At 38.9% G+C, this 27797-nt stretch overlaps 1 protein-coding gene across 2 annotated transcripts; it reads left to right on the top strand.

The window, feature by feature from the left end:
- The first annotated feature begins 1337 nt into the window (after positions 1–1337).
- Positions 1338–27791, top strand: bmp7b (bone morphogenetic protein 7b). 2 transcript variants are annotated; one of them, XM_027031967.3, is made up of 7 exons: positions 1354–2280; positions 20433–20625; positions 22220–22368; positions 23488–23688; positions 25480–25556; positions 26753–26863; positions 27100–27791. In XM_027031967.3, exons 1-7 carry the CDS (start codon positions 1881–1883, stop codon positions 27247–27249), a joined length of 1281 nt encoding a protein of 426 aa, XP_026887768.2. In that variant the 5' UTR covers positions 1354–1880; the 3' UTR covers positions 27250–27791. The 2 variants fall into 2 exon arrangements, with proteins under 2 accessions (XP_081563208.1, XP_026887768.2); XM_081707082.1 differs by lacking the exon at positions 25480–25556 and having other exon boundaries at positions 1338–2280; positions 27100–27262.
- Positions 27792–27797: the final 6 nt, after the last annotated feature.

Raw genomic sequence — 27797 nt, forward strand, 5'->3', positions numbered from 1 at the left:
AACTAAACTGTATATATGTTTGTATTGGTTTAATTTAAAAGGTATTCCATCATCATTTCTTCCAGAATTAATAAATACCTCAGTCACTGTACAGCTACAGCACATTTTGTAGACATTTAGATACACTGTTCAAAACTGTTAACTTTCAGTTCATAACCCAACAAAATTCTGATCACTGTGGATGGAAGTATGTTGCATTTTGACAGACAAGTGAGAATATACATTTGAAGTACATAAAACAGATTATTCAGATTTTAGCAGAAAGTTTATTCCATTTACTCAGTTGGGTTTTTGGGTTTTTTTGCAGCCATGGTACCATCAATATAAAAGAGGTCAAACTTGCATTGAAATGTGCATGCATATAGACAAATGTAGACATAGTTGTCACTGAAGAACTTTTTCTATTACTGCAGTACATGTCCTGCTTAAATTCCTGGCTGTCACTTCAGCCATCAACCTACCTAAGTGTTTTTGTTTGTGCCTTGTTACCATATATTCAGTGTGATGTTGATGAAAATCTATAGCCAAATGCAATGGACAGGATGTATGGACCAAGCTTACTCAAGACTACTGATGATAGGCAGACAAATGTGTGAATTACTGTATATAGTGAAAATATTGATTTGGTATTACTGTATTTGTTATTGATTCTATATATTTATCTTTTCTGACCTACAGTATATTGCACTGTGAAAACAAATGGAAGTGCATTTTGCACTAAAGATTAACTGATGTGCTGAGATGGGGGTGTTTCAAACGCATACTGTGTGAAGAGTTTTGAATAAGTTGACATGGTGTTGAGACAAGTGTGAAAACCAAAAAAAAGTAGTATGAAATTAACTAAAGTGTTTAAGAGGTGCTGAGGCCATAGCGGTGGGTGGAGATGGCTGCACCCAACAGCTTTCTGACAAATGAGCCCAAGTACTTTTTAGTCAGAATGTGCTGTTTACAGTCCCCACACCCTCTCTCTCTCTGTCTCTCTCTCTCTCTCTCTCTCTCTCTCTCTCTCTGTCTGTCTGTCTGTCTGTCTCTCTCTCTCTCTCTCGCTCTGTGTGTGTGTGTGTGTGTGTGTGTGTGTGTGTGTGTGTGTGTGTGTGTGTGTGTGTGTGTGTGTGTGCGCGCGCGCGCGCGCAGTGAGTGAAGATACTGTCCCTCAGAAATTCTTTGCTACAGTGCACTAGTGCACCTGACGTGTATTAAAAGCTGGAAGAAAGTGAGTTTTACTAGCTGCATCAGAGCTTACTGAGACCAGAGCTGATAAGAAACAAACTTTGCTCTGCCATCGTATGGTTGCTAACATAGCTTTTAGTAGGTTTTATCTGATAAATGCACGTCACGGTAGACCGATCGTAAACTGAACACGTCGCGTAACAAGCATTCTTAGCGGACGCGCACGTTTGCGTCTTGAGATCCCTCGACCATTACTACTTAAAAAAAACACAACCGACAACCTGTAGAAAGATGAGCCGTTGTAGTCACCGGTTTTGCTTTTTTTCTCCTGGAAACGGCAGGCGCTTTGTTAACGGTGTGCGCGTCTCCTGTTGCCCCTCCCTGCGGATAGCGCCTCCTAAAACTTGATCGTCTGAACTCAGGAGCAGGCACAGCGCTCGGCTCGTCTTGACAGCTCCCCAGGTTCCGTGCAACAAGCTTGGACGGAGCTTCCAGAGAATCGGATCACGTCTTGAGACAGAGAAGCAAGTATCCTTCGATAAGACAGACTTTGTGCTCTTTGGGAAGCAGTTCCCTCATTGCCGAAATGAGGGAACAAAACTGATTAGAAGCGAAAAGCTTTCACGGCTGATATTTAAGTTGTGGAATTGATGGACGTTGTCATTTTTTTATTTCAGCCATTATAGACCATTGCGCGAAGCTGACCAGATATGGTCTCGTTCCTGGATTTAAGTGCTGTTTCACTACTACTAGTGTGGGGATATGTTGTCCTGGCGGACATGGTCTTCACGAACTTTACTTTGGACAACGAGGTCCATTCTAGTTTTATTCACCGGCGTTTAAAGAACCAGGAGCGCCGAGAGATGCAGAGAGAGATTCTATCCATCCTGGGGCTACCACACCGACCACGGCCACATCTCCACGGCAAACAGAATGCAGCACCAATGTTCATGCTGGATTTGTATAACGCTATGTCCACTGAAGGAGACGGAGTTGGCTATTCCTACCCGTACAAGCCCATCTTCACAACTCAAGGGCCACCAATTGCGACTCTTCAGGACAACAACTTCCTTAACGACGCGGACATGGTCATGAGTTTTGTCAATCTAGGTAGGATGTTATCTGCAATTGGAGCGCGTCACCAATGTACCGTTTACGAACTATTTTTTTCGAGTCGAGTGCGCTGAAACCACACTACTGTAGTAATTAGCCTTAGCGCAAACATGGCCATTCATTGTTTATGTTTACTCACTGCAAAAAGCACCGCAAACCATAAACGAAAGTGGCTTTATAGGCTGCACTAACAACCCTGAGCAATACAACCTGGTATCTAAACGCAGTCTTAGGTGAATAAACTAAGTTTATTGTTTCACATCCGCTGAGAAGATGAACCTGCCACTGCTAAGAAGATTACAGAGTAGGTTAGATTTATTAGTGACTTCTTAAAAATAAACGGAATAAGGCTCTACTAGAACGAAAATTTCGCCCTCTCCCTCCCTCTGGGAATTTCAGATATCTTTTCGTTTTATTTGTTCTTTGCCAAATAGTTCGCATAGTTCACAGGTCTGCTGGTCTCTTTCGTGGTAGATTTTATTATGAGACTTATCTTCTCTACACCATCACCTTGAGGTGTTTTTCAAGCTCATGGGCGCAGGTAAACACAACCTATACTTGTGTAGCAACGTGCTACGTTTCCAGCACGATAATAAACAGGTGTTGCATTCCGAAACGTCTGCTGTCTCGCAGCCAGCTGTGTTGGCTGGTAATGTTTATGTGTTAGTGCGATGTGTGTCTGGACAGAGATATGAGCTGTCTCTCAGTAATGGTCAGTAATAAGTTCGTATAACATAAGTGTCTCAATTCCCAAATTCCTCGCACATAAATTGATAAGTAATATTTCTATGTTAATGTGCTTTGTACGGTTTTCTCAGATCAAACATCTTTTTAAAATCTATTAGTGTTAGCTACCGTTGAAGCTTGCATGTTCCTTTTACGTCATTTTTTTATCGGCCAGATGCTGCTTTGGATAACTGGTTTGTCTTTTGTTGAGGCCTCATTTATCTTATCAGTTGGTCTGGTTCTGTCTGTTGGAGTTCTCTCATTATTGTACCGCCGGCCTCAAGGCATTGACATTGTTTTATGTACTTTTATGTATGTGTATTGTTTTATGTAAGTGGCCTGTTGGAAATTATATTATTTGTGGGTGTACGTGCATTATGTAATCAGTTTTATTTGTGGAATGGGTTAATGATTGGATTAATTTGACACCATATATTCAGACAAGACAACCAAAGGCAGGGCTTTCATTGTCACTTTCTATGGAAGGGCAATATGGCTCTGATTCAAGGAATCTGTCCAATTCATTGTGAACACTTCAGTTCAGGTGTGCAATTCGGTGGTAGCGCAATGAACTGTACCAAAATAACATCAAAATGATGGTAATACACTGGAAATATATATAATTTTAATTTGGTTATGCAAATCTTGAAGTTTGCCAAGAATGGTAATCTGATGGCAATTATTTGAAATAATTCCCCTAAATAAGTTCCTGACTATTTTGTTTTAAGATAGAAAGTTACCACAGATGCATCTTTATCTGGAAAAGGATGGGTTAGGATAATTTGAAATACTGAGAATGAGCAAGACTAGTTAACTAAGAAAGTAGAATATAACTTGGATCAGAAAATGTTACATTAACCAATTGTTGTGAGATGTGGGTATACAATTGTGGGCTTTTGCAAATATACCTATTTTATTGCAGTGGTTCTGTGATCATTAGATTATGTTAGATCCCAAGAGTGGCTGGGTACAACAATCTGAATGTTTTCCTGAACCTGTGAGCCATGAATCTGACAGTCACTCATGACAGAAATAGTGTATCAACAAATAGGAACTGGGGAATGGGAAGAGTTGACTAGATTACTCTTTAGAACTACATGTAATCAAAAACAACAGGATACATTTCCAGACCAATTGCATGAATTATAAGAACATTGTATTTTGTAAAGTAAGATTAACTTTACTAGATGCATGTCTTGCATGTCTTGCTTGTTGCTATAGATCAAATTATCCATGGCAGTGGCTTGACTACTGAAATAGACATTTGTTGGAATTATGCCAAGGCCAAACCATGCTCACACAGCACGAGAGAATAGGAGCTTTGTTAGGGTTAATGTCTCAGACTCATGATTCGATCAGGATAGGGGCTGTCTTATTGAATGTACCAGAAAGCACACACATTCATAAGATCTCAACAGAGGTAAAAGAGAAAAAATGGTGCAACCATAAAAGGAAGCAGATTTTCATTCATGTTACTCCCGGTCCTCTATGTCCACTTTGATTTGAAAAGTCACAGTGAATTTTAGAGACACTTTCTATATTTTCCCTTCATAGATAGCAAGAAGAAAATTGTACTCCAGTCTTTTCTTATTCCTTATCGCTTAATAAAGATGTGTGGCATTCTGTCCTTCTGAAATATTGTGACAGCAGGTGAGAATTTGTATTTCACAGATCCCCCTGTTGTCCCTGTGAAAGGCTTATAGAGAGATCTGGCCATGAACGAGCCCTAAGAAGGCTTTGTTAGATTTTACTTCCACCAAAAAAAAATAGGCTTTTATTGGGCTTTGAAGACAGTTATTACAAGCATATATGTATCTAAAGAAAAATGTGTTTCTGACAAAGCCTTTACATGATTTGTAGCTCACTCAGATGGTTTTAAGGGAGAATGGTGATGGCATAAGTCTATGAGTCTGTGTGCTTTTGCAATTTTATAGTGTTTAGCTGTTCTTTTGTATTTTTTGCTGCTCTGGTTTACCGCTTTGGGGTCCTGAGTAATGCTCCGTGTATCTAAGTGAGGGTGCCTAAAAGGGTCTGTGCTGTGTTAAGTTTAGCAATACAGACAGTTCTTGCCGCTGTGCAGAGAGCGGGTGGGTGGGTCTCTGTTTTTGGGACCCCGGGGGCACGAGACATTTTGTCTCTGAGTCACCTCACTAAAAAGTCCAGCTGTGTAAATGGCTTACAGCATACATGTAGAATGTAAACGCCACATGGTGCATGGAAGGGGTTGCCGGCATGGAGGCCGTGTGAATCCACCAGGGAATAAGTATACAGTCTTTCAGAGTACCCATTTCTGAAAGGGAATTCTCAAAATACTGTTAGAGGCATTCTAGTCATGTACAAAAACATCTTTGCCCTAGACAGCATTTAGACATTTTGAAGTCATTAACCCAATTAATAGTTAACAATATAAAAGTCAGTGCAGATATCCTTAGCCTCAAGCTTTATTACTCACATTCGTCTGTGTCTTCTAATAGTAGTAGTAACCCTGCATTTATCAGGCTATATATTAATAGGTCATTACCTTTTCCTGCTCGGAGACAAATCTTTTTCTCCATCTGCTCATATCTCTCTAATTACTTGTACATGTTGGGACACATTTTAACAGAAGAAGAAGAACCTGTACCTTTGATCAGAGGGTCGTTCTGTGTTAATTCACAGAACCCAAAGCTTATTCCTTTCTTCCGTAGGCTCTTTCAAGGCTGAGCTAAGAAGAAAAAAGATCAACTGGATATTGTGGAGGAAGACGGATTACAAAAGGAAATAATAGAAGATTATGTATGGAAGTGATTGGATTCTAGCTGAGACTAGAGGGTAGCATGAGTGACTGGCCTATTCAGTTCTCTTCTTGCTCTTCCAGAACCACAAACAACTACACAATAATTGCACCATACTAAGGTTGATAGGTATCCTGGTGTTTATTGTAGGAGTAGTTCAGATTTGTAGGAGTAGTTCAGACAGCTACAACAACTCAGTGGCCTTCTGAATGCCTGAAAGGCCAGAGCAATATCTCTCCAATACATGTATCATGTTTTAAAGGAGACATATTTAATTCATTGTTAAGATCCTTATGCTCTTTTAAAGGCATCTGTAAAGAGTATCAAAAAATCCACACTAATTTAACTTTGGTGTTAGTTTGGGGTGTTGTAGTTTATTCTACCCTGTCATTTTCTCCACTGTCAAAAATGTTCTGGGTGTTCATTTTATATGCTAACTAACACTGCTCTCATTGGCCACCTCAGTCTGGGGTGGGTGGACGTTGCTCAGTGGTGGAGAGCTCTGCAAGTGGCTTATAAAGACTGCTGGATTTTTATTCAAGTAGGGTGGGATGTTACTTAATGTGACAAGAAGCAAATCCTAACATCCAAATCATATGTTCTCTGTTAAAAGGAACATATAATTTGTTTACAATGGACAATGGAAAATGTTATGTTCAGTGGACACTTTAAGTTTTACAGTTTCATCTGGTAGAAGCAGCATCATCTTACGTATATGTAAACCAGCAAAAAATGTGGTTTGGTTTGCTGTGTCTACTTTAAAGAATCTTAACAATTTGATGGAAATCATATTTATTGTGAGCTTTTGAACATGCTGAACACACTGGACATCACATCATTTTTCCATTAGGACTGGTATTTGGGATGGATTTGGTTTAGGAAATCCAACTGATGATTGCTTGATGAAATGGCACCTGTGCACAGCCATAATGAATCTAGTTGTCAATTTCTACCAGTCACGAACAGTCATATCATCTTCAGATTTACCCTTAGATTGTGACCTAGTGTGATGGTAGGATTGCATTACCAATAGATATGTTTACATCGGGCAAAGACTATGGACATGCGATGAATGTGTTGTGGAAGTTATGTACATGAGCTGTGTGTGTTCTGGAAAATGGGAAGTCATTGGAAACACACTATGTCCATTTCTGTCTTTCAGCCCTAAATTGCTCTCTCTCTCTCTCTCACTCTCTCTCTCTCTCTCTTTTATCTCCCACTCCCTCTCTTTCTTTTATCTCCCACTCCCTCTCTCTCTTTCTTTCTTTCTTTCTTTACTTAGGCTCTGTTGAAGGGCCTTCCTAACATTCCAGCTCACAGCACGCTGCCCTTGGGAGCCTGCCAGAGGTTAATACAGATGTTTCTAAGCATCTGCCTGCCAAAGCAGCTGTGCAGGGAAACTTTATCTGCACACATACACACCTCTCTCTCTGTCTCTCTCTCTCTCTCTCTCTCTCTCTCTCTCTCTCTCTCTCTCTCTCTCTCTCTCTCTCTCTCCTCTCTCCCACAGGCACACACACACACACACACACACACACAAACATATATTCTACCTAACCTGCTTTGTTGTAAGGAACTTCCCAGACTCATATATATCTGACATAAAAGCTGCCTTAAATGTCTTCTGTGTTAGTCTATCCATTATAAAGTATTTGTGATTAATTCATATTGCATGTTAACATTATAGATAATAGGTGCTGGTTATGGCTTGTGGACAATGGCCCTTTAGTCAGAAGAATGTTGTAGCATTGAAGTTTTTTGTGCTTGTCTGCTTGACATGGGGTGTAGACTAGAGAGGAAGACTTTGCAAGAATTTGTTTCACTTGGTTGAATCTGATTACTTCTTTGGCCTTGATGTGTTAAAGTGATATTCTTTAACACATCAAGGCCAATTTTTTTGCTTTTTTTTCTGTACAGATATAGTATTATGGCATGAGTACTCACCATACTAAAAACACTTTCCCGGAGTACCATTTTGTGTTCTCTCTCATTCATGTTCTCTCTCTTATTCAGTCATTCTCTGTTTCTCCATTTCTCATACTTTCTATTGTTAACACTTTATCTTTCTCTCCTGTTCTCCTATCTTTTATATTAATTATTCCTCTCTCTAGACTCCCATCCTATCTTGCTGAGAATAAAATAATATATTGTTGCCGATTTGTACCAGTTCTGCATTTCAGCCTGTTCAGATTTTAGCTGGTCCGTGTCTTCACTGACTGCTACACTGCCTCAGCTGTGCATTACACAGTGTTACAAGGATACCTCATGCAGTTCTTACTAGGTAGCCTGGCCTCAGAGAGAGTGCAGTGAGAGCTTGATTTTGTCACTCTCTGTCAGCATACCAAGCAGTGTGTGTGACCGTACCTGGGATAATTTCTTGATGAAGTCTTGATTGGTGTTTGCATCGAGTATGTTTTATCGGCAGTGTGTGCTGTTTTGAGATCTGTTGAATCTCATATTTCTCAATATCACTGAAATTGCAATCTGTAAGTAATTGGACAGTAAGACAATTTTTGTTTTTTAAACTCTGTATTCTATCACACTGAATTTGAAATGAAATATTGATAATGAAGCTAGTGAAGATATAGATTTAATTTAAGGATATGCTCATTTAGAGAACTGCAAAGATTACTACATATATACTGCATATATATGGAGCCATATGTAATGCCATGTGTTTATTGAATTATATTGAAATGTATGTACTGAAATGACATTAAATGTGAAATATCAGTGTGGTGCCATTTACTCTACTATGTGATGTGATATATGCAAATATAGTAATTGGCGATCCTGAGAAGCACTGAGCTATGAATCCCAAAGAGGGTCAAAATGGGGTCTAGAGCCCAGCTAATGGTCTAATGACCAACTACATGCCTTTTAAAAAAACAAATACACATATGCATGCTCAAACACACACACACACACACACAAACAGTTTGCACTACAGCACTGAGTGAGGAGAGGCCAGCGCCGATTGCAAGACTGATGGCGTAGGATCAGCTTTTGCCTACTCTCACTACTCACTATATGGGAGTGCCGTGTGTTGTGGCAGAATTATAAACTGGAAAAATGTCTATGCAGACATGCTGCACTTCCCTGAGGTCTATAAACAGGAGCATGGTTGGTCAGGGTGTGGATAGGTGTGGTCACGCAAAATTAGAAAATGCAGAGTGAAGAGTAAAGGAAAAGGGAACGAGATGAGAGTAGCAGACATTGATGGTCTCATGTATGTGTGTGTATGTCTGTGTATGTCTTTGCTATATCAACTGGCCAGTCAACCAGAGTGTCGGTTTAGCTGTTTTAAATTTAATGGGCAGAAATAAGTGGAATGAGAGGAGAGCAGCAACCACACACACACACACACACACACACACACACACACACACACACACACACACACACACGCACCTTGCAAATAAGCCACCCTTAGTGCAAATACGTAAGACTTTTGTATGCAATTACCATTCCTGTGTGCTTACTACCTTCTCCAATGTAATTATGCCTCTGCTGAGCCTTTTGTGAAGCTGCTAGGCAATAAAACAATATAAGCCCAACATCACATAGTCATGATGTCATCCACTGTTGCTAGTGGACAGAATATGTTTCTTTTCTTTGTCAGTCACTGGTTATTATGGACAGCGCAGAGACAAACAATTTGAGCAGTCTTCTCTTTGTTTCTGTTATTCATGTGCAAAAACCTCTTGAAAATATTGATGCATGCTTATATTATGTTTTCATGGATATTCATTTTTAAATATGGAACTGAGAGAGCGGGAGGAGAAGAGAAAGTCATGTGGAGGAGGCTGACGGAGGAGGCCGGGTGAGGTGGACATCGATGGGCTACCTGCTGGGTGATGGAAGTGCACCGGCCAGGGTTGATGGGATGTGAACTGGATGGAAAGATGCATGAACTAATCCATCATGCACTAATCCAGCATGCACTAATCCAGCACGCACTAATCCAGCACGCACTAATCCAGCATGCCACCTCAGACCTCCACTCCTACGCCCCTGTGGTGTCCTGCTCAGGAAGAGTTCTGAGAAATTTCACAGCCTATTGGAAGTTTAGAGCACCTTTCCTGATCTGCAATAATCTGGACAGTCATTTCAATTAGTTCAGTGAATGTATGCAGAATCTCCATTTTAAAATGATTAGCTGTAGACAGCATAGCTTTGAAAAGTACAGTAGTTGTAAGGATGTTATGCTCTGTTTAGAATACATTGGTGATTAACAATGATCTCACCCCGTGTTTGTGTGAGACTTACAGAAGCATATTTTTAGATGTATTTGTAATGACACCAAACTATCCAGATACTTGTGGATAAAAAATAGAGGCAGGTTTTATTCTCAGAATGGCAATCCAAAAATCATAGACAAGGCAACAGTCAACACCAGCACAAACAGATTACCCAACCACGGGAGCAATAAGATCAAAGTAAGAGGACAGTCCAAGTCAAAAAACCATCACAGCAAACAAACCAGGCAAACAAAGCCAGGCAAAGATCACAGAGAAAAAACAAGGTCAATACAACAAACAAGCAGCAGAAAGAAACTCAGGATTCTGGGAGTTGTAGTGTTGTGTGTGAATACTGGGAGTGTGCATGACAGAATGTTTATCTTTAGAGTGGCCTGCAGTTTAACATGTTTTAATTATTTACCATGTAAATAACATTACTGGGGTGGGTGAAAAAATCAATTCACTGTATTGCATTTTTGAGAGATTTAGTATGACTGATACTTAGAAGCACAAGTATTTATTATTTAATTATGAATACAGTGAAGATTAGATTTATGTAAAGTTAGCCCACTGAGGGCTAACTAATTTTCAAAATGTTTTCTGGTTTCAATCAGTGATAAAACAGATACAATTAATTACATGAAACATTTTATGGAGAGACAATTTGCAAAAGTAATAAGACTGAAATGTGACATTGAAATACTTAGCATTGGCTATCAGAACTTTTTGCATAATATTAAATTGTTTTATAGTGTGTTCCTTCTCTGGAATGATAATGAGAGGTGCAAGAACAGACAAACAAAGATCAATAATAACTGTAAGAAAGTAAGCTAACAAAACCAGTAAAGCAAATGGTCCAGCATCTCAAAGGAAAATGTCATGTGCGATCAAAGATAAAGCTGGAAACATCCTAACAGACAATAAAAAGATCAAGGACAGATGGATGGAGTAAATTAAATACTTGCTTATATACAATAATGACTATAAGAAGGAGTCACTGGATATACTGAGAAATAAAGAAATGGAAGATGAAGAAGAGGAAGAGATAATTCTGAAAGGTGTAATATGAATAACAATAAGAGTACTAGCAAAGATGGAATACCCGTAGAGTTGATAAGAGCCGGAGAATCTATGGTAGTAATAAAATTCATATGATATGTCAAGTGGAACATGGGAAAGTGGTACATGACCTGAGGAGAGACCTGAGGAAAGAACTGAGGAGAGACCTGGGGAGAGACCTGAGGAGAGACCTGAGGATTGGTGTCAGTTGAGCCTGATCATGCTGCCAGAAAGGGAGATCTGAAAGAATGTGCAAACCTCCGATCAATACAAGATGTGTAAGATCCTGCTGATTATGCTGGATTCAGAAGAGGCAGATGAATGAGACAGATGGGTGGAGCAGCAGTTAGAGAGTTTTTCATTGCATCATAGATTTCAAAAAGGCTTCACTCAGTTTGGCGTGAAGGACTGTGGGCAATCTTAGAAAGTATGGGAGTAGTATAGGAAGGAGCGTCATAAAAGATCTAAGGTTTGCCAGCGACCTGTTCCTGTTAGTAACCAGCAAAGAGGAATCACAGACACTAATAAACCTGTTGATGACCTTCATATCATTCAGAGGAATCTGGAAAACTGGTAATATCTCAATCTGATATGAGAATGACAGTTACCTGTGTGACGTTACCCTTATTGTATGCATGTGAGACCTAGACATTAAAGGAGAGAGACAAAGATAATTGGGAACATTTGAAATGAAGTGTTATAGAAGACTGTTGGGGATCAGATGCAGACAGATGGTAAGAAATGACCGGATAAGAAGATATATCGAAAAAAGGAAAACCATTTATGAAACAGTCTGAGACAGGAACTGCCTGTTTACATATCTGAAGAATGAGTCATGACAGACTGATCACATATTGATTAGAAAAATGACTGAAACAGGAAAGTATGAAGACCTCCTAGGAGGTGAGTAGACGACATGGATGACATTGAGTGGACTAACTGAATAACAAGTTCAAGAAAGAGAGATCAAGACAGGAAATGAATTTGGAAGAAAGACTAATAATCAGAGGGTTGCCAGTTCAACCCCCACCACCGCTAATTTGCCACTTTTGGGCCCCTGAGCAAGGCCCTTAACCCTCAATTGCTCAAGGTTTACTCAGTCAGAATTGTAAGTCACTTTGGATAAAAGCGTCAAATAAATGGCATATATGTAAAGTGTAAAGAATACCACCGAATAATTGATAGCACTGTGGGCCCACAGCTTGTTAGCTGATTTTGAAACCTGTCATGTTATAAAAAAAATATTTAATGATAATTTCATGTATCCTATAAGCCACACTTTTAATAATATTAGATGTGGAACTATTTGATTCTCTATAAGTGTGCAACATGGGGTGAAAAACATAAATGAGTATGTTTTAACATTTCGTGTATGTTAATATGCTACTATGTTATGTATGTTAATATGCTAATAATTGTGAAACGTGTGAGAAAGACGAATTCTGTGAGCATTTATTATGTTGTTCTCAAACCATCTTTCCATTCTCGATTATTTATTTATTTATTTTTATTTAATTGTGCGACAAAAAGCTTTTTCCTAAAGATTGCAAACAACAGGGAATGTAGACAGGTGAGTTAGCTAGCTAGGTTAAAAGCAAAATGTGGGTTGCTCTAACTTATAATAATAATTTAACAGTCAAGCTTAACACTTTTTTATGAGTGTGTATTTACTGATTCTGGTTGCTCTCTTGCCTGTTCTCACAACTTAAACTACATGTAATTATAGAATGCAGCAAGGTAAATGCAGAGTTGCTTAACTGAATGCTTCTATAGACGCAACTGACTGCGTTAGTTTAAAGATTTCTATTGTTAAGGCAGATTAACTGTAGCCATAGTATGAATTGAGGGAATGGAATTCAGCTATAAACAAGGGTCCCCCCAAAGTGTTTGCAAAAAGACCACTGGTGGCAAATGTCCTTTAACACACTTTAAATTATGTATATTTTGTTGGTAATACACTTATTATTAGCTCTCTAGCGTTAGCTAGCTATAAGCTAAAGTTCAACATTACACTTTGTAACGTTAGCATTACTAACATGACACTATAAAATAACATGGGAACATCCCAATCTGTCTTGATGTGAACTTACTGTAAAATAATTTAAAAAAAAAAATGAATTACATTGTAGGATTAAGCTTCTATAGCAGAGGCTATAGCTAGCAAACTAATTAGCCAGCTAACAAACCTACTAGTTAGTTAGCCAACTAACTAGCTAATAAACCTACCTATATATAACGTTCAAATACTTTTTTGCTGGCAAGTGGGATATTTACACGGGTAATGGCAAAACATGCTCATTTATATTTTTCACCCTGTGTTTTTGCACCGTGTAGTTTAGTCATTAAAATGAAGCCATATACTTATAGCTTAAGAAAAATACATGAAACAAACTCTTTGTGCTCTCTATAGTTTGTGTTTGTTTTATGTGTTATTTGAGAATTTAGAAAAGCTTTATTATTAGTAGTAGTAGAGGTATTAGAAGCAGCAATTAATAGAGGTAGTAATATTAGTAGCCACTTTATGAGAACCTCTGTTTTAATGTGGGGGTGACTGTGGTTATTTGCACAACCTATGAGTACTAAGAATGTGTGTGCATGCATGTGTGGTGGCTATATTATGTTTAACATGTAAGAAAAAGTGGCAAATGACAACAGACAGTAGTTCACATGTATATTCTCACTGTCTCACATACACACTCCGTAATGTTTATTTAACACAATTATGGCAACTAAACCACTGGCAAGTAATTTCCTTCCAGAGGAAGTAATAAATGCACCCACTTGAATTTATTGTGTTGGGCCCACTACTAATTACAGCCCGAAAAAGAGAGAGAGAAGGAGGGAGAGAAGTGGAGAAAGGTGCAGTAACCAAAGGAGGGTAAGAAGCTAAGTACACTTGACTGTAATGGAAAGAAAGGAAATGCTATATTTTATACCACAGATCTATTCCTTATTTACAACAGATGTCTGCAGTGAAGGAGCTCAAGCCAGTTAGAAGGTGATACAGGTGATAAGTATGTAACTTTGCAAATGATGTTATGAATCACAGATAAACCAGTTTATTGGATCTGCTAAATGAAACGCAGATCAACCTCGGATATGTGTCTTGAAGATTTCTAACTGCATGCAGCTGCTGGACCTGCACGGGTACTGCAACCAAAGAAGGACATGCATAGAAAACCAGACAAGAATGAAATGCAAACCCTTCCAAGAAAAAAAGCCATCAATTTACTAAAGGGAAAAAAAAGCAAAGAAAGACCACAGAATTGAACAGAATCAAGATTTAAAGAAAGCTTACTATTCCAAAAGACAGAATTTAAATTCCAGTTTTAACACAGAGAGATGTACACAAAGATTATGAGTTCGTTCTAAGCCAAGCTCCTTATCTGTCCCCAGAGAACAAGCATCTGCTCTGGGATGGAGTTTGAATAGAAGGGCCTTGAATGGAAGATGGGTGGAGATATTGGGGTTAGTAGTGAGGTTTGTGTTTGATCCCAGAGAGAGTGAGAGATCACAAACTGGCTGCTTTGAGCCAAAAGGCATATGGACTATAGAGTTGGTTTGAAGGAGTGAGAGGGGAGGTAGAGGACAGCAGCTGCTAACTCTTAAGATGTTCAGCATGTTCTGTACTGTATCAGCAGGTGTTTTCAGGAGTTTATTTGCTAATCTATGTGTCACTGTATGTAAGCATTCAAAGTTCACCCCTTTTTCTTGTGTGTGTGTGTTTGTCTGTCTGTCTGCCTGTGTATATGTGTGTTATTTCTTAATTTACTCTATTATAACATGATTCCACTGGGAGAGCCATCATTGTGAATACAAGAATAACACACACATCTTATTTTTCAGTCTGCATGTTCCTCTGATGCACAGGTGCACGTCAAAGCATTTTTCTCGAGTCCTCAGGCCAAATACACAGGTCATCATCTAAAAAGAATTATATAGGCTTCAGGCACACAGCTGCTCAACAACAGTTAAAACTGTGTTGGTCTTGGTGTGGATGTGTTTGTGTAGGTATGTGTATTTCAGGCTCTTAAACACACTCCAGTGGATATGTTTTGTGAGGGTGAGGCCATGACAGTTAGCTGTACATCACTGAATAAAATCTCTAAAGAAATGGGTAGGCACTTCTTCTACTCACTTTGATGTTCCCTGAAGTGAGTTGAGATGGAGTGGGGCAAGCAGAACTACTGGTGGAAGAACATGGTACAAGTCTAATGATTTAAGAACGGTTCAAGTGTAATGAGTTAAGAACATGTTTCAAGTGTAACGGTTTAAGAACGATTCAAGTGTAATGACTTAACATGTTTCAAGTGTAATGGTTTAAGAACGATTCAAGTGTAATGACTTAAGAGCATGTTTCAAGTGTAACGATTTAAGAACGATTCAAGTGTACTGACTTAAGAACATGTTTCAATTGTAATAAATTAAGCAGATGTTTCAAGTGCAATGACTTAAGAACATGTTTCAAGTGTATTGACTTAAGATTAGAAAGAAATACAGAAACAGAAAGACCAAAGAAGCAATGTAATTGAATTCCTTTATGTTTATCTGTCCTTTGGGTTTACCTGGGGCTGTTCCTTCATTCTGAGGCAAAAAGGAACTACCTGATGAGGAACTAGATTTATGCAAATCAGGTGATATAGTATATATTCAATGCCATCCTGACTGTCAGTTATAATGGTGTAATGTTAAGAGTCTTCAGTGTTAACACACATTGACTCCCAAACTTCTGGTAAGTGTTGCATTTGTTTTTTAGTGCAACCTTGCACATCCAATCATGCCAGAACATATTAACTCTCAGTTATGTACACTGATAGGACTGTTCTCAGCTGCCTTGGTTTCAGTCCGAAAATAAATATGGTCTGGCTTGCATTGCTATTGCATCTCAGCTGTGTGTGGACATAAATCTGGCCACAATCTAGACATAGAAAGTATTTGTGTACCATGACCCATACTTCAGTTATTCCCATTAGTCTGCCCCACTCCACTTTATAAAATTAAAAAATCAAAATCGAAATTTATTTGTATAGTGCTTTTTACAACAGATGTTGTCACAAAGCAGCTTCACAAATGTCCAAGTCCAAGCCCACAATGAGCAAGCCAAGGGTGCCAGTGGCAAGGAAGAAACCTTGAGAGGAACCAAAGACTCAAAGGGGGGCCCATCCTCCTCTGGTCTATAGTCTATACACATATAGAAACATGAATGAGGACAAGTCATGGGCAGACTTGTCATTCACTGGGTCAGGTGCCACTGTGCAAACCAAACTACAACTTAAAGGGGACCTATTGTGCTCATTTTCAATGTTAATAATTTTATTTTGGGGGTATTCTAGAATAGGTTTACATGCATCAATGCTCCAAAAACACATTATTTTGTGTCTTGTGGTTTCTAAGCTGTTCACAGTCCCCCAAAAGTGGATTGCGACCGTACCATTATAGCTTGTAATCATAAATCCACCTCCACTTTGAACATTGTATAACATCTAGTGATGAAAAGACATAGACAATTTTAGGTAAAAGTGGGCTGGCAGCTGATTAGCAAAGAAGTCGTTAGCCAAGAAGTCTACTGTGGAGCACTTATAAGAGTTTAGTTATAGCCAACAACTCCACATCTGAACACTCACAGAAGCTACCTTGCTTTGTTTAAACATCACAAATCCACAAATAATAATGCGTACTTACCAGTTGTGAAACTGAATCTTCTGTTGGGCCACACAAAGTTGGAACTTCACCATGCCTCAGGAGTAAGAGATGCAAAAGTCCAGCACAGAACTGTGCAGTTTATGAAGAAGTGCCCCGTGAAGTGCTGGGTACACAGCAAAATAATTAATTTCAACCACTGACTTTTTTGTGGTTCTTCCTTTGGCAGATCATGCAAAGGAGATATCCCCTCACAACACAGAACACAGCATCTTCTCAACATGGCTACATAACTGAACAAACCCTTCCCAGCCTCCAGTACTTGATGTGCACTGTGTGAAGGCATGTGCAGCATTTTGGGCAACTGAGTAAAGAGGTTCTTTGGGAGAGAGTTACTTGGTATAGTGCATACTTTAGGCTTTGTAACTTTATAGATCTTACATATACTATATAAAAAAAGGAAATACATTTAAAATGTATTGCATGTAGCTGAAACATTTATCCAAACTGGCTTATAATCATATCTGAGTACAACTTGAGGGTTAAGGGCCTTGCTCAGGGGCCCAAAAGTGACAGGGCTTGAACCAGCAGCCATCTGATTACAAATCAAGTAACTTAACCGCTGTGCTACCACTGCCCTGAAACATATAATAGATCCCCTATAATGAACTAAGCCCATTTTCTTAAAATGAAAAAAACAAAACAAAACAAGTCTACATCCAAATTTGGCTTCACCAGTAAAAGAAAGTAAAGAAGCTAAATACAGCAAAAATAATACCAAAGTTACTAACAATAAAAATAACAATGACTGCACTAAGTACCAATTTTGACCCTGCCAAGAAAAAAAGAAGAAAAACTAAGAAGAGCCTCACCTATACCCAGTGTGGAAAAAACAAAATCTATCATGTGTTACATACACGTGTCACTAGTGAATACATCACCTGAGTTGAAATCTGATCTAGGAGTCGTATTCAAAAGTCACATGTTAAAGGCGGTTTTGAAATCATGTACTGTGGGTAACATTCCAAATGAAAATGTTTAAGGAAGAAGCCTAGTCTTGGTTCAGGACTTTGGTTTGGTAGTCAAGGTATGCAAACTGCTGACTGATCTGCATTTTAGTGCCAAGCAGGTAGTACAGGTGTCCATGGCATTGTGTTGGCCCTGTTAGGGGGCAACTGGAGGATTCAATGGAAGGGTATTCTGGAGTGAGAACAGTGTGTAAACAATGGCAGTCCTCTGGGAAGTGGTGTACAGTACATAATGGAATGCCCTACACTAATCACTCCAGTAGAGTAACTGGAGCCATGTTCACTCTCTCTCTCTCTCTCTCTCTCTCTCTCTCTCTCTCTCTCTCTCTCTCTCTCTCTCTCTCTCTCTCTCATGCATGTACACACACACTCTCTCTCTTTTAGCTGCCTAAATGCACAGTTAGGCTTTTGTGCTGTCACTACCAGTCTAAGATAAAGCAGAAAGAGAGGGATGAAAGCAAGGATGATGAAAGAGAAAAAGAAAAGTGGAAAAGTGCAGAGACAATGACAGTGACCGTAAAATGAAGAGATGGAGCTTGTGAGACTGAGTATGTAGGAATTGAGAAGAGGGATGAAACAGAGGGCTCTGTTTTCATGGATACAGCACAGGCACAGAAGACCGAAGCCTGCAATGCAGGCATATGTGGGTGTGGCAGAAATGGTGGCACAATTCTAAAAAGAGGTTGGCTTAGACTGAATACGTGACCATCAGGTGAGGTTAGGCGTGCCTACTTTAAAAGCTGAGCATGAGCCAGTGACACAGTACAGTGACAATTTCGTTTTGGCAGCGAGCAGGCAGGAACTGCAGGGCCATACACAGATATCATCAAAGTATATGCCACTCAAAACATTATTATTGTTGTTGTTTACTGTGATGAGAATAAGATGAATATTTACATAATTACACAATTCTTTCAATTATTAATCATTTTGCATGTATAATGACACACCAACTGTCTGATTCACTTTAATAATTACAATAGGATTGTTTTACTTATGAAAAAGAATAATTAAATCAGTTGTATTTAATTGGTAATTGGGAGATATATTTTTAGTGTGTTTATGTTTGTTGTCCATTGTGAAAAACTCTTTATGTGCCTGTATGAATCAAGTGCACTTGCATTTGTTGCTAAGAGCAGGTTCAAGTAGGCTTTAGCACAAGCAGAGTTGTAAGGTAAAATGGGTTTAAAACCACCATTGCACTGGTGCATTTTAAATGTCACACCCCCCTCTTGCACCCACCTTGCCTAAGGTGCTTTTATTTCTATCCACCCAATTAACAAATGGCAATAATACATGTGTGCTTTGCAAAATTAGTAAAATGTGGCATAAATGCCCTCAGTGCAGTCATGAAATAAAAAATTTGAGGGCAGAAGAAAAGCTATAGGAAGCCAACTGAAGAAAAATAGAGTGTGGTGAAGGTAGCAGATAACTCACAAATTGAGAAAAACTGAGCTGAGGCTTACAAAAAGAAAGCTTTGCCCAAATATAGTGAAGATTCCAGAACAGAATCAGTGCCACAGGAAGAGACCATATCGAAATCTACTCAGCTACATAATTATTACACGTATAAGAAGCAGATGAAGCGGTATTGTTGGCAGATGTGACTGGTCATTTTGCTACATATTGTGATTGTTATAGGTTGTGATTCTTAAAAACAAACTGGTAAACAAATAGAGCCAGTTTCCCACAACTCACATTACAGCTTAGCCCAAGACTTAATCAATTTCCACAAAACTAGTCCTTAATGAAACACCTTTGCTTGACTAGTTTTTGAGTAATCAAACACCTACAGAACAAATACTGAGAACATCTGAGATTGGTCCAGATGCACTCAGTGCACCAAAACCGAATGAGACACGTAAAACTCATAGTAGCAAAATTCCCATTACCATGTCAGTGTCACTGATATTTGACACACAAATATCAGCAATGATCCTGTGGTTAGAAAACTCACTAATAATGAGCAGGATAGAAGGTAACTGACAAACTGTGCATAGCAACACATGTAATTGTATACAGGTAAAATGCACCTGTATGAAAAATATACCTAATAAATTGGTACGTGAATGCAGGTGTTTCTTATATGGTGAATGTATAAGTGTGATTCTATATGGAAATAATCTTAAGTGAATTTATTATTTAATTTTTAATTAAAAATTGAAATATTGAAAAATTAAATAATATGGTTCTCAAAGTAGAGAGGTATTAGTCTGGGGAGGAATGGGTGTTTTCCAGTTGAAATGTTTTAATTTTATAATGTTTTCTGTACATTTTTCAAAACAAATGTTAAGATCAAAAACATTAATAATTACATTTAAAAATTATAATTATTATCAATGAATCAATTAATTTTAAAAATCAGCAATTGTATTCAAACTTTGGACAAGTAGTGTGTGTGAAAGAAAGAGTGAGGGAGGGTGGTAAGAGGGGTGTAGCTCCCGCTGCAGTTCTGCCTCAATCAACAGCTCTTAGACTTTCTCACCATATGCCCTCAAATGTGTGAAAAGAAGAAGTTTTTAAACTTGCCTAAAATTCTCAGCACTGCAAACAGAAGTGACATTTGCATTGAGTGTTTTAAATGTCAGGCTAACCTTTTGCCTATGTGAAAACATTTTGTGGCTGTTGGCTTTGACACTGCTATAATTGTTACATGCAAATCTGTCTTTTATTCTCCACAGTGGAACATGATAAAGAGTTTTTGCCTGTGCGTCGCCACTACAAGGAATTTCGATTCGACCTATCTAAGATTCCAGAGGGTGAAGCTGTGACAGCAGCAGAGTTCCGGATCTATAAGGACTTTATTTCAGAGCACTTTGACAATGAGACTTTCCGGATAAGTGTCTATCAAGTGCTGGAAGAGCATTTGGACAGGTGGGAGATGCACTAACAAGATAACACACACATAAGGAAGCTGTTATGATGTTAATTTAAATTTTATTCAGTTCATGCAACAGCTCGATCCATTTGACTGATATGGCAAAAAAAAAAAAAAAAAAAAAAGGATTTTCTGAAAATAATTTGGCTGTTAGATACATTTCGAAGTAGCCAACATGAACAGCATTTCCCACTAATAGATAGTTCTTTCCATTCGACATGTCCCTACACCGTATTTTCTATTCCAGCTCTGCTGTTTTCCTCTCAAAGGGCCGCTTGTGTGCCCACAGACTTTTCCCTCAACTACACATTTGGAACCTTCTAGAATATCACTGTAACTCACACCATGAATTGGATTTAAAACCGTCTAGCACCCAGTCTTTCTCCCAGATCTCTGGCAAAGGGTTACCTCTGTAGGCCCACAAGAAACAACACACACCATATTGTCCTGTGATTGGAGAGAAAGGATAGAAAAAAGGAAGGATAAGCAGGGGAGAGTTCAGATGAAAAAGGGAAATCTTTGAGCACAGGTGTGTCCATTAGTCAGACAGCATGGAGATGTAACATGCATTCCTTTAACACCTTTAACTGTTGTAAAAGCCTTTAATATTGTTTTATCCATCAGCTTGCTTGCTTTCCTTCTCACGATGCAGGGCAGCTTGCTCACTGTGAAATTGACAGCCATTTATAAAACCATTATTGTCAATTAAGGAAATGAAGTGTTCCCATGAGTCTCACCATCTGGAGACACCTCCCCCACCGCTCCCACTCTCTGTTTCTCTCTCTGTTTCTCTCTCTGTGTCTCATTCACATGCTTTTCCAATTCTCTGCAATTCCCCTTAATCATTTACTTTGTCTCATTCCTTCCATCGGCTGGTATTTTTTGCACTAGGCGATTTTTACTGTCCCTACACTTGGGCTTGCTCTACTATCTGACTCCATTTTGTGAAATCTTTCCATCACACAGCCACTTGGTTAAATTATTTTGTGTGGTGTATGGATGGGTGTGCCTAACTAACTGATGAAAATGTATATGAACACAAGTGTTATAATGCCTTTGTTAGTTTTCCTATTCAAGATATGCCATCTTTTCTACCCACAAACAGGAAAGCATGTCTTAGGAAATTGTTTTGAAAGACAAAATAATTTTTGTCCCAAGACTTTTGTGACTTTGTTCTTTTTGTCACAAGTTTCTGTTCTACTCCCGTTTGCTCTTTGGTTTAAATCTCTCTCTAGCTCATGGCTAAGGTTATTGACTTGAGAATGATTGTGCAAAGAATACACGCAAACTACACATCCATACACTTTTATTATAGCCTTAAGCTAGCAGAAGAGACTTGCTCAGTGAGACTTCCTTGATTTCCCAACCAGGATCAGTCATTTACATAAACCTGCATTTTTGCTGTTTTGCTCTTGTGTCAGCCACTTACATGACTTGTGGCTTACAGCAGTTCACATGCAAGGGTAAATACATGCAACTTTTTTTCTCGCTATTCCTCTCTCTCACCTCCTCTCTCTCTCTTTCTCCATGTCTTCTTATCTGTGTACTGCATCACACCCACCCCCTCACCCTGACTCTTTCACTCTGCAGGGAGTCAGACCTATTTCTCCTGGACTCACGGGTGATTTGGGCAGCAGAAGAGGGCTGGCTTGTGTTTGATATCACAGCCACGAGCAACCTCTGGGTCCTGAACCCAGGACGTAACCTGGGACTTCAGCTGGCTCTAGAGAGTGTGAATGGTGAGTGGATAAATGATTGCCCCACTGACCACAAGAGCAAGTCACATATAAAGTAGAATACACTGTGTAAACAGTTATCTCAAAGTACACCTGCAAACCAGTACAGTTTGCCTTGACCTTCATCTGAATGTTAGTCGTAACATACTAACAAACGCTACTTCTCCAGTGACCGTAAAAAAAACCATGAAATATTGGTCTGTATGTAGTCAATAATAACAAAGTAGTCAAGAATAAAATATTTCTTGCAATGAATGTATTTCCAGCAGTTGTTGAAATGCACATTTGCAAAAGACCCTATCATGTAGTGTTTTAACATGAATGACAATCAGTGACTAAATGATAATAGTTTTTTTATTAATTGTTTATTTTCATTTTTGGTCAAATGATTCTGTTTTTTTAGTAGGCCTTCAATATCAATGTATTTACACTTATATAGCTTATAATGTAGTCCTATGAGAATTATACAATTATCATTGCTGTATATTATTGCACTATAGAAGGCAAACTGTGTTCTTCCATGTCATCAAGATTAGAGAAAAAGCCAGACATGTTGTGACATGTTCTCTGGAAACCAGTCACTATAGGCAACAATCTACATCACTTTATGTCAGTGCAAAACAGAGCTAGCATTCTCTCTTCGGCTTGTTGCCACAAGACAAAAAAGTATGCATGTATGACAAAATGCATGATAAACGCTGTGGAATTTAAGAGACAAGGGTGGAAGAAGAGGATTTCAAAGCATGAACAGTAAATATGGTCAGTACTCCACCAAAAACAGCATTACATAACAGAGAATGAGTGATGAAATGGATTAGGTTTACCTTTAAGGGGCTAGAAAGGCCTGAGGTAAAAGGAACAAAGATTTTCTGCCCAAGGTCAGCTTGTAAAGAAATAAGGTTTCAATGATCATGCTTCATAGTAGTTTTTCCTGAGCTCAGCAGTAATTCTCCACTTTAGTCTCCACTTTACACCAATTCTGGAATCATCTTTCTCTGCCTTTCTCTGATCACAGGCTGTTACATGTAATTAGAACTATACCTTTATTTGTCCTGGCAGTGTTTTTGTTCCACTGAACCTAAATTTCATGTAGCATGTGCACCTCTTTGTCTCCCCCTGCAGGTCAGAGTGTGAATCCACGGGCGGCAGGGCTGATAGGCCGCAGTGGCCCCCAGAATAAACAACCCTTCATGGTAGCCTTCTTCAAAGCCACAGAGGTCCATATTCGCAGCATCCGTTCAGCTCAGGGTGGCAAACAGCGTAACCCCAACCGCTCCAAACCCACCAAGACCCAGGAGGCACTGCGCGTAGCCAACATTGCAGGTTAGATGTGGTTGTGTGTGAGTGTGTGTGTGTGTGTGTGTGTCAGTGTGAATGTTTGGGTGTTTCTCTGTGTCTAAGAGAAAATATCAAGAAGTGTAAAAAGGGACATAAAGATATTTGGAGGGACAAATAGATGAAAGAGCAACATGTAGAGAAAGACAAATTGATCAAGTTAGAAAAGAAGAAGGATGTTTTAAAGCTGCCATAAAGGCTATACAGAGGGCTTTTACAATACATTTTGATTCTGGATTCTGTTGCCACATGTGTGATATCTCCACTCTTTATTTCATCTGAGAAGAACTGCCTTACACTGGCCTACTGCACTCCGTTCTCCTTAGACACTCTGTATGGTGCTGTTCTATTCAATTGTCATACAACAGGTTGGGAGGGTGTCACGCAACATAACATTTTATGTTCGCTTTTCGGCTGTGTTGGGAAGATTCCGATTGTTTGTGGGGAAATAGTCCGACGTTCCAGAAGTGTTTATTTGAAATGACCTCTAGAGCTGGGTGTTGCTTAGCTAGATTTGTTGTATGCTGAATCGAGAGACACATTTCCAAATGGGTACAGAGGGGTCCAGTGTTTCTGTGTAACTTCTACATTGGGGCATCAACATGGAGATATTCTGTGTTGAGTGTTTGTATGCAGAGAGTAGAGATTAGAGGCTACAAAATTGTGAGTGACCCTAATGTATTGGGGTTTTTAAAACAAACACCTATTTCAGTCCTGGGATTGGTAGTGTAGGCAAAGGTATATTTTGAAGGCTATACTGCCTTCAAACCATCCCAGCTGATGTCTACCAAAAGTGAGGAACACTGTGATGGCCCAGGTATTTAACATGTAGGAAATTTATGTGCCCAAGTCAAAGTACAGGCCATTTATCTGCTCCTGTATTAAGTATAGGTCATCTTCAACTCAAAGGTATAGTTGTCGTTTAATCCAAAAGGAGTTTTTCTATTTAGCCTGATTTTATTTTGTACACACATCCAGATAGAATATCTGAAGATTTCTCTTATAATTCTAACCCATAAACAATTAATTTGCTCATCTTAGTGTTTCTACTCCTTTTTTAATCAAACTTTTTGGCTCCCCATTTTTAGTCACTGCCAAATCCTACCCACTATTATATGAAATAACTCAGTAGTTACCAACCCGGACAGGGTGAGGGCGATCATTTTTTAGTGGTGACACATGTAGCCAGATCATCTTTATGAGCTGTCTCTCATATAACATTATAGGACAATTGAAAACATTGGATTGCTAACTACCCAATTCACTGATAGGAAGTAAACCTTAAAGGCTTTACCACAATTCCATAGTAAATGTAAATATTCAGTATATCAGTATTAAAAACATTTACAGGGTTTATTCATTTAAAAAATATTTCCTTCAATTCAGATTTTTTTCCTGGTTGCACCTGAGTGGGATGATGTGTGTAACCATGAATGATGTGTGATTTCATTTAGTAGTAGGTGCTTACGTTTTCTAAACATGGAATCCAGAACATGCTGTCAGGATGCTCTGATGTACAGTGTCTGAAAATGTGCAGTGTTAACTGTTTTTGATTATGTGACTTGTCTCCCATACTTTGTAATCTGTGTAGCATGGGTAGTAAATGCTCTCTCTCCCTTTCTCTCTCTCACTCTCTGCCTTTCACTATCTACTCTCTCTCTCTCTCTCTCTCTCTCTCTCTCTCTCTCTCTCTCTCTCTCTCTCTCTCTCTCTCTCTCTCTCTCTGGTTCCCTATCTCTCTTTCTCTATCTTTCACTCTCTCTGGTATGTGTGTTTCAGAGAACAGCAGTGCTGATCAGAAGCAGGCATGTAAAAAGCATGAGTTGTATGTGAGCTTCAGAGACCTTGGTTGGCAGGTACAAAAACATTGCTAAAATCTCTCAAATCCTGCCTTTTCTTAGCCAGTGAAAGGCCATGCTGCAGGTGTTGTCTACAGGTCAGGCCTGGCACTGACCAAAATGGGAGCTGTTCCTCCAGCCCTTTTTGTCCAAACCAGTCAGCATATTCCGATGAGTTACGGGGGCAGTTTTGACGATATAGCAATATTTGAAACAGATGGTGCCTTAACTCGAAGTATAAACAGTTTAAGCTCTTGGGATTGGGTACTGATGCTGCTTTATTATTGGGTACAGAGAACAGGATGATGTAATGCTTTTGCTCTTCTTCCAACAAGTTTTGGTAAGAGCTTTACCAAATTGCTCACATGGTCACAAATGTTCATTCTTCAGTCAATTCCAAACAAAAGCAGTAGAGGTTTTTTCACCAGGTTAACCTCTTTGCTCTTCCAGCTTTCTAAAAACATTCCTTCTTTTTCCTCTGCAGCTGATCTCTGCTCTTTATCTCTCTGTTTAATGCTAAGAGTATTTTCTGACCATGTTTCCATAGCTGCTCAGTTAATGAAGCCCCTTGTTTATCCCATTAGTCTGCATCGCCTTAAAGTGTAAGAAATACCTTTCAAGCTGAGATAGGAGAGCTTCGTTTCTGTTTATACTAAGATAGCACTGGCACCTGCAGCATATCTCTCTCTCCTACTGATTCAAAGTGCATAAACACTGTCACCCAAGCAGATGTGAAGTTCTTGGCACCACCCTGTGCATGGTCTACTGACTCGTGTAGCTACTTCAACATGCTATTGTTGAAGTAGCCATGCTGTTGTGAATGTAAGTCAGAAATGTTTAAGTGTAGGTAGAGATTGGTAAAAGGTATTAGGGCTTCAATATCAAAATCTAATTTGGTGTGCTTACACAGGCAACTGAAATACAGTTTGTATTTCATGAACTTAATTGCTGCATTGGATTTTTTTTTTGTGACATATATTGGTTTTAATTGCTAAATATTAATATTTTACTAGTATGTGTTAATAAAATGCTTCTTTGCCAAATTTGGTAAATATAAACTAATAAGAATATGTATGTTCAGTTGTTTACAACCTTATTTCAATAAAATGTTTGTGTTTTGTATCTAAATGAAGTTGGTATTTTACTGGACTGAACACTACTGAGTTGTTGTGACAGCTTCATGGCTTTTTGCCTCCTTTCTTCCTCTCCCTCAGGACTGGATCATTGCTCCAGAAGGCTACGCAGCATATTACTGTATGGGAGAATGCGCCTTTCCTCTCAATTCCTACATGAACGCAACAAATCATGCCATTGTGCAGACACTGGTAGCTCAAACTTTTAATTTTGCTTGAAAAAGTTGAACTGGCATATCACTAACATTACCACTTGTTAATGACCACTTGCTAATAGCATCGGTACAGTTTGTGTATCAGTGCAGTAATTCAAAACAGCATAATGGAAAGTCTTAAAATCGTAAGCAGCTGACTTTATAGTGGAAAATAAAGCCCACATGATACATGTGATATTGGTCTCTGATCTTTCACCTTCTCCCTTTTCTCAGGTTCACTTCATTAGTCCGGAAACAGTACCTAAGCCTTGCTGTGCCCCAACACAACTCCATGCCATCTCCGTACTATACTTTGATGACAGCTCCAATGTCATTCTGAAGAAATATCGCAACATGGTGGTTAGAGCTTGTGGTTGCCATTAAACTCAAAACTCTCTTTCTCTCTCTCTTCCCTCCACACACACATACATGAAAATACACAAATACATACATAAACACATTGACATTCACTCACACATTCACAGATTCAGACATGCTTACATGCACACTAAATGTCCAGATGAAGATTTGTGATGAATGGCCCTCTCTGGATTTGTTTCTTATCAACTCATAAGATGGATAAAGCTCCCTTTTTCCATTCTGTATTTTTGAACTCTTGACATAGTTAAGACATAATTGGAGCTCATGGTTACAATAGAAATTTCAAGAATGATGGAACAGATGTTTGTAATATAGAAGTAAAATGCTCAAACACAAATGTACACTATGAAATCATGTGCACATGTGCACTATCTCTCTCTCTCTCTCTCTCTCTCTCTCTCTCTCTCTCTCTCTTTCTGTCTTACATACACACAGACACACATACACTTATGTTCCTTGTGCTTTCTACTGTGTAAATAGTTTTTCATTGAAAGAAACAAAGTGTATTTATTTTCCAAGTATTTGAACATGGAGTCAAAACACAAGTCTGC

This window comes from Electrophorus electricus, chromosome 24, assembly GCF_041902795.1.
Source record: "Electrophorus electricus isolate QZ-2024a chromosome 24, ASM4190279v1, whole genome shotgun sequence".
NCBI lineage: Eukaryota > Metazoa > Chordata > Actinopteri > Gymnotiformes > Gymnotidae > Electrophorus > Electrophorus electricus.

Bases quoted from the DNA above. Each gene is read 5' to 3' on its own strand.
- bmp7b (XM_027031967.3), top strand. From the start codon at position 1,881: ATGGTCTCGTTCCTGGATTTAAGTGCTGTTTCACTACTACTAGTGTGG. The intron at 20,626-22,219 runs GTGGGAGATGCA...TTCACTCTGCAG, and splicing joins CTGGAAGAGCATTTGGACAG to GGAGTCAGACCTATTTCTCC. The intron at 25,557-26,752 runs GTACAAAAACAT...CCTCTCCCTCAG, and splicing joins TCAGAGACCTTGGTTGGCAG to GACTGGATCATTGCTCCAGA.